The 10,073-nt window shown below is 57.3% G+C and overlaps 1 protein-coding gene across 1 annotated transcript; it reads right to left on the bottom strand.

Moving 5' to 3' along the window:
* Positions 1-2,683: 2,683 nt before the first annotated feature.
* On the bottom strand, positions 2,684-5,341 carry LOC142820551 (uncharacterized). Its single transcript, XM_075909780.1, has 3 exons — positions 4,423-5,341; positions 2,805-3,434; positions 2,684-2,720 (listed from the first exon to the last, which is right to left on the bottom strand). Exons 1-2 carry the CDS (start codon positions 4,940-4,942, stop codon positions 2,830-2,832), a joined length of 1,125 nt encoding a protein of 374 aa, XP_075765895.1. The 5' UTR covers positions 4,943-5,341; the 3' UTR covers positions 2,684-2,720; positions 2,805-2,829.
* Between the last annotated feature and the right edge of the window lie 4,732 nt (positions 5,342-10,073).

Below are 10,073 nucleotides of genomic sequence, written 5' to 3'. Positions count from 1 at the left end.
TTTTGAAGAGGGCAAAGGCCACCAGCCCTTTCTGGGGGCGGGGCCAGAGCGCCGTTCAGACACGTGCTTAAAGGGGTCTCGCCGGGCAGCCGTTGGTCTCCTGCTCCCGTGCCTTGGGGCCTCTTCCAGGGACTGACACCCTTCGCAGGTCTGTGGGTGCCCTTTGACTTTTGGGGACACCCCCCCTTTGGCCCCCAACTGCTTTTCTCTGCGGTTTATTTTTTTGCCCAGCTCTGTGTACTATGGAGCCACGGGTGGCCATGTGCCTGGTCGGGCCCCTCTTGGTGCTGTTCCGCTGGCTGCAGCTCGTGCTGCAGGCCGGTGCCATGCTGTTCATGGACCAGGAGGCAGAGATCGCCTTGGACGCCCTCACCAGGGAGGCCCTGGCAACTCTGTCTCATCAGCACCCCACCGTATACCGGCCACTCTGGAGTTTGGACATCAGCACCGACTGGTGGGACCGTGTGGTCCTCGGACTATGGGACGACCAGCAGTGGGTCCGGAATTTCCGGATGAGAAAACAGACCTTCTTGACCCTGTGCACCTGGCTCACCCCCGCGCTACAGAGAACCGCCACCCGGCTGCGGGCACCCATCCCCGTCAACAAGAGGGTTGCCATCGCGCTGTGGAAGCTGGCCACACCGGACAGCTACTGCTCGGTGGCACACCAGTTCGGGGTGGGAAGATCCACCGTTGGCGTGATCGTCATCCAGGTAAGTCCCAGGGGGAGTGGGATGGGGGGAGGGTGCTCCACTCCAGGCCCAGGGACAGCCAAGACTCCAGGCTGGGTCGCCCAGGGGTTTCGGCCATCCCTCCCTTGCACAGGCCCACTGGTGGGGGGGGACATGGGGGGCCCTGGTGTGTGTGTGTGTGTGTGTGTGTGTGTGTGTGTGTGTGTGTGTGTGTGGACAGAGGGAATCAAGGGGGGGACCCAAGGGAGCGCACACTCACCCCTGGCTGTATGTAATGTGTTCCCTTGTGTTTCTCTGCACCCTTCTGCAGGTCGTCCACGCCATCAACGACGTCCTGCTGCCAAGAATCATCCGCCTGCGCGACGTCGATGAGACCATGGCCGGCTTCGCTGCCCTCGGGTTCCCCAACTGCGGGGGAGCCCTGGACGCCACCCACATCGCCATCCGGGCCCCGGAGCATCGAGCAGCCCACTTTATGAACAGAAAGGGGTACTGCTCCATCGTCCTGCAGGCCCTCGTGGATCACCGGGGCCGCTTCCTGGACATCTACGGCGGCTGGTCCGGCCGGGCACACGACGCCCGCATCCTCCGGAACTCTGGACTGTTTCAGAGGTTGGAGGCGGGCACCTACTTCCCCCGGCGGGACTTGACTGTTGGGGATGTACCGATGCCCATCTGCATCATCGGGGACGCGGCCTACCCCCTGATGCCCTGGCTCATGCGGCCCTACACGGGGCAGCCGGACCAGAACCAGGCCCGGTTCAACGACCGCCTCAACCGGGCCCGAAACCCAGTGGAGCTGGCATTTGGTCGCTTAAAAGGCCGCTTCCGTTGTTTGCTCACCCGTCTCGACATGGGTGAGCAGAATGCAACGGAAGTGCTGGCCGCGTGCTGCGTGCTCCACAATATTGTGGAGCGCAGTGGGGAGGCCTTCCTCCCTGCATGGGTGGCAGCTGAGGCACAGACCTTGGACCAGCCCGACACAGCTGCCATCCGCCAGGCGCGCCAGGAGGCGGTGCGCATTAGAGAGGCCCTGGTGGACATGTTTGCCCAAGCCCCGTAGCAGGGTCGCTTGGGTCACCCCAGAGTACTCCGTCCCAGCTCCTACCCTTCCCCACCTCCTCCCCTTACCTCCCCCCCCCCCATAGTATAGTAAAGCGTCGGGTCACAGCACATCGCGGCCGTCATCGAGTCTGTTCGTCGGGTGCGTCGGGTGTAGTTAGGGTTTTTCTTTTAAGTTAGGCTGGGGTTTAGGCCACCATCGCCGTCCTGAGGAACAGCCAACAGGATTTGGGACTTGTGTGGAAGGCTTACATCAGTGCCATCTTCAATGGATCTCCTGGCTGTTCCTCTCCTGAGGCCCGGAAGGACCAAAGGACTGACATGGCCAGGAACAGCACGATCATCCGTCGAGGGATCTCCTGGCTGTTCCTCTCCTGAGGCCCGGAAGGACCAAAGGATCGAGGTGGCCAGCAACACCACGATCATCCGTCGAGGGATCTCCTGGCTGTTCCTCTCCTGAGGCCCGGAAGGCCCAAAGGATCGAGGTGGCCAGCAACACCACGATCATCCGTCGAGGGATCTCCTGGCTGTTCCTCTCCTGAGGCCCGGAAGGCCCAAAGGATCGAGGTGGCCAGCAACACCACAATCGTCCTCCCTGTGCCTAGAGTTTGTTTAATAATCTCTGTTGTGTGCATCTTGTAACTGTTCTTGCTAGTTTGTAATCTATGTTAATAATATTTTGTGGTTTACCTGTTACTGAAAAGTGTCATCATTTATTTCTGCGCCACAAACTACTGACCACTTACGAAGGCCCCCCCCCCCCCCCAGTGAATAGAGTACAGATTTCGTTCTCCACAGTTTGCCACCATGTTACATTTAAGTGGCTACTTGGCATCTCACATCATTTTGTACACTACCCTAGAGTTACACAATACCCAACACACGAATGAACAGCAAAGTAGAGATCTGTTTATTTACAAGGGGGGGGGGGGGAGACCTTCAACTGGGACAGGAGAGGGGGGAGACCTTCAACTGGGACAGGAGAGGGGGAGACCTTCACCTGGGACAGGAGAGGGGGAGACCTTCACCTGGGACAGGAGAGGGGGAGACCTTCAACTGGGACGGGGGGAGGCAGTTACTGGGATGGGCGGCCCCTGCGAACGCTCCTCCGGGGGCCAGCCTGCCCACGCTGGGCAGACCGCGTCGGGGCAGGCTGCACGCGGAGGTGGCCAGGAGCATGGACACGGCCAGGAACAGGGGCACGGCCAGGAACAGGGGCACGGCCAGGAACAGGGGCAGGAACAGGGTCAGGAGGAGGGGCAGGAACAGGGGCAGGAACAGGGTCAGGAGGAGGTTCAGGAACAGGGCCAGGAGCTGGGATAGGAGGAGGGGCAGGAACAGGGCCAGGAGCTGAGATGGGAGGGGGCATGACCTGTGCTACGGGAGGGATGGCGGGGGCCTGGGCTCCGCCCATGCCATAGTGAATGGCATGCACAATATGTGCCGTGAGAGTGTCCATGGTGGTGCGCATCCCTCTGCATTCGGCCAGGAAGGCAGCCCAGGCATCCTGCCGCCACTGCAGGTCCCCCTGCACCCGCTCCTCGATGGAGGCCTGGATTGCCTCCACAGCATGGACGTGGCGCCGAAGCAGCTGGTCCCTCTGGCGGAGCCTGTGCCTCCGGGGTTGGCCTGCTGGGGGTGGCGCTGCTGCCGCAATGGAGGGTCTGGTGCTGGGTCCCGCTGCAAGGAAGAGAAGAAAGGACGGGTCAGTCAGGCAGGCCGTCCACTGTCCCCACACCGCATGCCCTCCACCCCTGAACCCAGGTGACCCCACAGTTGTGTGGCTTGGGCCCACTCGGTTCCCCTCCTGCCTGCCCCTGGAGTAGGGTCCTCCCTCCAGGGTATTGTAAGCACCGCTCTGTATCCTGGCCCCATGCAGGGCGGGAGGGTGCTAGTGCAGCGTTCACCTGTGGAACTCCCTGCCGGTGGAGACTGTGAAAAGCTTTTGGGTTAATCACTGCTGTTTGACAGGGAGCGAGATGCATCCCCACGCAGTGCCTGGGAGCACATCTGGCAGAGGCGGTCTGGGCTCTCAGATCCCCTCGTGTGGGATATCTCCTGGACGGAACCAGAAGGGTGACTGGGGGGTGGGGGGATGTCCCATCCTTGCGGCACAACTCAGGGGCCCTTCTCCCTCCCACGATCCCTCCCGCAAGCCCGGTAGCCCAGGAACATGTGAGGCCCCAGTGGGGACTTCCCTTGGGGAACCAGCCAAGGCACCGGGAGCAGGTGAGGGGCTCGGTGGGGGCCACGGTCACAGGACCGTGACGCTGCGGTCTACCCAATTAGAAGCTGGCTGTGCCTCACAGCCAGGCATGGGACAGTGTGCCGTTCTCTGGTCTGCACCCTTGCTGGAGCTGCGGGCTCTGGGCTGAGTCCCTGGGGCCCTGGCCAGTTCCGTCCGGCATCCACCCTTCCCCCTGGTCCCGCCAAATGTGTGTGAGCAGCAGGGTCCCAGGCGTGGCCTGCAGCTGCCTGCCGTGGTCACGTGCCGCTCGGTCACCAGGCTGCACGTGGTTGCACCTGCTGCTTGCTGTCCTCATGCTATGCAGCGTGCAGCTCACGTGGCCTGAGTGACATGCTCTCCCCCTCCCCCCTCCGGGCACCTGGCTCCCCACCTCCCGCCCTCCGCCCCCCACCCTTGGGAGTGCAAACTGCACAGACTCACCAGTGGGTTCCTCCCCGTCCTCGGAGGAGTTGCTGGAGGGGGCCTGCTGGGTGGCAACGCTGGCCTCCTCCCCAGATGCACTGCCGCTGTCGTCTGCCTCCTCCGGCTCGGTGGGACGGTTAATAGGTGGCCGCTGGCAGGTGTCCACGGGGACCGGTGGGGCTTGAGGGGCGGGCTCTCCCAGAAAGGAGTGGAGCTCCGCAAAATATGGGCAGGCGTCGGGTCCTGCCCCCCTGCCCTCAGTGGCCCTGACATACCCCAGCCGCAGCTCCTTGACTTTGGAGCGGACCTGCTCACAGTTGCGGCTGGGGTGTCCCTGCTGGGCCAGGTTCTGCGCAAGCCGAGTGTACAGATCAGCGTTCCGGCACCGGGAATGGAGGTCGTGGAGACCCTCCTCCTCCTTCCATAATTCGATGAGGGCCTCCAGCTCCCTGGGGCTCCAGGATGGGGCCCGCCTTTTGCGGCCCCTGGGGGCCTCCTCCGCTGGGGGTCCAGGGGGCTCTCCAGCAGGAGCTGCCATGGTGCGGTGAGCCGAAAGGAAAAAAGTGTTGGGCAGCACAGCAGGCGGCAGAGCTGACCCAGACAGGCTCCTGGCACGTGCGCCCAGCAGCCTGAGAGCCCTTTAACAGCTCGGGCTTACCAGGAAGTCCGCGGCTCCTACGGGGTCTCCCAGCGTCCAAACCGCTTTTTTTCGTTTTTTCTGCTTTTCCGGAAAAGCTGTCTACACTGGCCCTTTTCCGGAAAAGCTTTTCCGGAAAATGGACTTATGCCCGAGCGGGAGCATCGTACGGTTTCCGGAATAGCGGCTGATTTTGTACAGTACAGCATCGTTGCTTTTCCGGAAATTCAAGGGCCAGTGTAGACAGCTCGCGGCTTATTCCGGAAAAGCGGCTGATTTTCCGGAATAAGTGGCCCAGTGTAGACGCACCCTTTGGTGTACATGGTAATGCCAACTGTCTTCTGGAATATCATCTGAGAAGTGGGTCTGGGCCCAAGACAGTGAACACAGAGAACCACCAACCTTAGCTAAACATCTCCTTGGGTCTGACGTACTGGCTCAGACTTGCACAAGGACAAGGACCTGAGACTCCTCCCCATCAATGCCTCTGTCCTGCCAATCGGAGAGACGGAGGGAGGGCGGTGGAACGTTCTCACCAAAGAGCCCAAAGGTTGGCCACATCATGGGGGCGATCCCAGTCAGAGCACTATTTATGCCCCACCTTTCTGGTTTGACTCCTGGGAGACCAGCTCTTCATGTGGGGTGGGGAGCAGAAGAGGACAAAAGAGACAAGAAAAGAAGAGAAATGCGGGCGGGACGGAGGGAAAGAGAAACCAAACAGGAGAAACCCCCACGGCCCCAGTGGTTCTAAGGGACAAAGCCCCAGGTGGGGAATAAAATTCCGACCCTTTCACCCAGTGTTCCGTGCCTAGAATCCAGCCGGGACCAGGTGGATCAGACTGAGCAGTTCCCACCCCCTCGGAGGCTCTTACCTTCTCCACAGGGATGTCTGGGTCATAGGCAAATCAGGAGAAGGAGGAGGAAGCTCGACAGAGGTTCCTCTAGGCGCTCACGTGCAGGAACCAGGAAGCTCTGAGTCCTCAGAGAGACATCGCGAGACAGAGACTTGCCTTAGCAAATGCCACAGGGGTCTGCGAGGTCATCCCGGCCTTACCCCTCTTGTGCCTGGCTGATGTCACCATCTCTGTGAGGTCACCACCTCCCCACCATCTTTGCCTAATATGGGGAGGGCCTGCCAAAGGCCTGTGTGATGTCACTGCCGCCCCCTCCCCCCACGCTGCAGGATGAGTGTCCTGCCTCTGGCCACCCCTCGGGATGTTTGAGCCATTCCCTGTGCTCCCCCCACTCAATGCCTGTTCCTCCTAGGAAGTCAGCCGGCTGCACAGTCGCACCTCAGAAGTGTCACATTATTGGATTGTGAGGGGAGCAGCCGGGTCACTGCTGCACCCATGGGGGGGTGTTCGCCCCAAACGTGGCACAAAGGGGGCCATATGAGAGGGCAAACAAAAGCTTGCTTTCTTCTGATTCTGTATCTGCTCTTCACATATCTGTATAATGTCTGTGTGTGTAATAGGAATCTGTAATCTGTGTGGAGACTGGAAGTCTCTCTGAATGTGGTTGAGCAGTGGGCAGAGCCCGGCCTATGGACATGCTGATTAGTGAGGCCCTGTGGGACAATAGCACTCAATGGGCCAAGGACACGGCTCGGGAATGGTGACCGACACCTAAGGGCTACCAGCAGGGAACACAGTGATAGGCCACTGGCCAGGTGACCTGCTGCAGCCAAGAAGAGACCAGGAAGGATGTATAAAGATGCCATGTAGCTGACTCCATCTTGGTAATCAGCTCAGCACTTCATCCCAGAGGCAGCAGTGCAGGGATCGAAGAGCTGGAAAGAACTGAGGACCCGTTTTAACCTAGGATGTACAAGGACTTCCAAGCCAGCAGCTATAACATCTCTGCCAGAGCCTGCATTGAGAGCTGGGAGATGCAATGCATGTAGTGTATGATACTTTAGCACCCTTACTCTCGTGCTTTTCTTTCTGGTAGCAATAAACCTTTAGAAGTTAGATGTTAAAGGATTGGCTCAGTGTGATTCGTGGGTAAGCTCCAGAAGGTAAATTGACCGGGCATCTGTGGCTGGTTTCTTGGAACCGGACAGAACTTGTTCGGGGTAGGTGAAATTGGGTTCTAAGACCCCTCACCTGAATATGAGGCCCGGGGCCATCTGGGGCATGGATATTGCTGGGGATTGGAGGGGTTTTGCTCATGAGGCTTCAGGGCAAGCAGCTGAAGCGCTCTGTGGGACTGGTTTGTGGCCTGTTTGGGAAGGTCTCCAGTCTGGGGTCTGTAAGGAGCCCCAAAGTTGAGCAATTTGTCCTGAGTGGACACCTTTAACTGTGCCCAGGCCGGTCCAGTATGTCACACCCCCCTTCCTGAGACATCTATCCGTTTTCAAGCTCCTACTGCACCTAAATTCCCTCCCAGAGTTTACATCTCTCATCCCTTCCCACACCCAAATCCCCCATTCCCACCTCAGAGCCCGCACCTCCTGTCTCAACCCAGGGAGAGTGCGTAAGGGCCGGGGACAGCAAGTGATGGAGAGGAGGGGAACGGAGAGGATGGGGCCTCAGAGAAGGGATGGGTACTTGGGAAAGGTGGTGGGTGCTTGGAGTAGATCTTGGCTTGCCCTGACATTGAAGAAGGGATCTTCGGTGTAAAAAGGTTGGAGAGAACTAATAACGAAACTGAGAGGCTCATTGAATCCCTTGACTCTGGGAGCTGGGGCTGAAAAGCAAATGACAAAGTTCACAGGATGCATGAGAAAAAGACGACAAATGGCCACACAGTGTGCAGGGGGCCAATGCGAGAAGTAAATGCTCCTGTTCCAGTCACAGGGCTCTGGAGGCAGAAGGTGATTCCAACAACACCTAGAATAGCTGAAATTCAAAGCTTGTTCCGGGAAGAATTTCATGTTGAAGAAAGGCCGTTTTTTTCTCAGCCGGGTCTCCTCCTGCCTGCCCCAGGAAAGCCAAGTTCAGACACTGGGGCGATGGTTTTAGTGGCTGAGAAGCTGTTTAACGGGCTGTGATGCTTCAGGTGCAGGAGCAGTGATCTACTGTCCCCCCAACTCCTCAGCCAGTTTTCATCTCTGTCCGTGTCAGGTGGTGGGTGCCAGGTAAATGCTGCGGCTGCTTTGTCCAGTGCCAATGGGATTATTTCACTCGACATCATCAGTGGTGCCAGGGGAGGAGAATCACTTACACAGGGCTAGAGCTGTGTCCACACTGGGGGGTTTCCACTGCCCCAGCAACACTTCCTGGTGCGGACCAGGCTCAGGGTGCTGCCTTGGCCCCCACTGCCATAGTGATCACCTCCTGGGCATCGCTGTACTGATCCTCTCACCTGCCTGTGAGGCAGGGCAGGGCTATTAGCCCCGTGCTACAGGTGGGGGGAACCGAAGCACGAAGCGACTATGGGATTCACAGAGCTGTGTAGGTGCCTGACACTGACTGACCTTAAGGGGAGTTGGGTTGGGAATCCCAGCCCAGTGACTTACCCCGAGTGTCCCAGGAACCAGGCCAGAGCAGGGAGCTGAACCCAGCTCAGTTCTCTAACCACTGAACCAGCCTTCCTCTGTCACCTGTGTCATGAATCATGGGTAGTGTGAATGGTTAGCACGAGTGCATGAGTGAATCAACAGTAAGTGAGCTGAAGAGAGGCCATGCTGAGGTCCAGGCAAGCGCCCCAGAGAATTATGGACTTGTTTGTTCTGGACAAAACCCCTGGAGGATCATGGACGTGTTTACAACTTTAAGAAGAAGGACCGTGGGAAATAAAAGAACTCTGTGTATGTGGCTGAGGCAGCGTTTCCAGCATTGCCAGATAAGAAAAGTAACAAGAGAAGAGTCTAACCAAGGACAGACCATTGTTTCTCACTAGTGGTGAGGCAAGTGGTGCAAAAACCGGATATTTCTGGATCGGTCGTGGACACACCAGTAAGAAGAAGGGGGTGTCACTAACGGACATCACCCCACCTGGACTGTGAGCAGCCAGTGGATGCATCCCACCGGCCTGGCCCCTGCCGAGGGGATATGTACCACACCATTTCCCCCCAGGAGTTGGAGTCCATCGATTCGGCATATTGGGGTGATGTGCACATTGGACTTCCACCTCAACCAAATTACCCAACATTCCCTGGGGTCTGGCCAGCCCCAGAGGGTGAGTGTGTGTGAGTGTGTTAAACTGAATTAAGAATTAAGCTGCTAAATTGGGTTAAGGAGTAGATGTAGATTGTTATTCCATTCAAATATTGCTTTTAATGCCTTTTAATGCTTGTGATGCCTTGTATTGTTGTTTTAATTGCTTAGTACTAAATATACATGTAGCGCCCCTCTCCACCTGGTTACTTTCTTTAAGGCCAATCTGCTTACAGGTTTTGATGGAGAGGTCTGGGTTCTTCTGGATTCCGCCACCCACTCAACTTTATTTTTTCCAATGGATTTATTTGGCGGTGCCTCCACCCCCCTCACTCCTTCCTGGCAGGGTCACCAGGGCAGCTTGGGAGAAAAATTCTAACCCAGGGTAATCCCCATGTATTTGCCAGATAGTTGGAGACTCCCAGAAACACATAGGCTGTGCCTACACTGGGCCACTTATTCCGGAAAATCAGCTGCTTTTCTGGAATAAGCTGCGAGCTGCCCCTTGAATTTCCGGAAAAGCACTGACGATCTAATGTAAGAAATAAGCTGCTTTTCCAGAAAAACTATGCTGCTCCCGCTCGGGCAAAAGTCCTTTTTCCGGAAAACTGTTCTGGAAAAGGGCCAGTGTAGAGAGCACAGTAGTCTTTTCTGCAAAAAAGCCCCGATCGGGAAAATGTTGATCAGGGCTTTTTTCCGGAAAAGCGCGTCTACATTGGCCACAGACGCTTTTCCGGAAAAAGGGCTTTTCCGGGAAAGCATCCTGCCAATGTAGATGCTCTTTTTCCGGAAATACTTATAATGGAAAACTGTTCCGTTTTAAGCATTTCCGGAAAATCATGCCAGTGTAGACGTAGCCATGCACTATAATAAACACAGTTATATTAAACAGGAGACAAATATAACAGAACAGGGTAAAACACTATTTTTAA

This window comes from Pelodiscus sinensis, chromosome 26, assembly GCF_049634645.1.
Source record: "Pelodiscus sinensis isolate JC-2024 chromosome 26, ASM4963464v1, whole genome shotgun sequence".
NCBI lineage: Eukaryota > Metazoa > Chordata > Testudines > Trionychidae > Pelodiscus > Pelodiscus sinensis.
Note: the sequence above shows the minus strand (reverse complement) of the source record. Positions and strands in the feature narration are given on the sequence as shown.

What these genes read in the sequence shown, in the direction of transcription:
- LOC142820551 (XM_075909780.1), bottom strand. Translation starts at nt 4,942, where the DNA reads ATGGCAGCTCCTGCTGGAGAGCCCCCTGGACCCCCAGCGGAGGAGGCC. An exon ending in GGACGGGGAGGAACCCACTG is followed by an intron (nt 3,435 to 4,422) that starts GTGAGTCTGTGC and finishes TCTTCCTTGCAG; the next exon opens with CGGGACCCAGCACCAGACCC.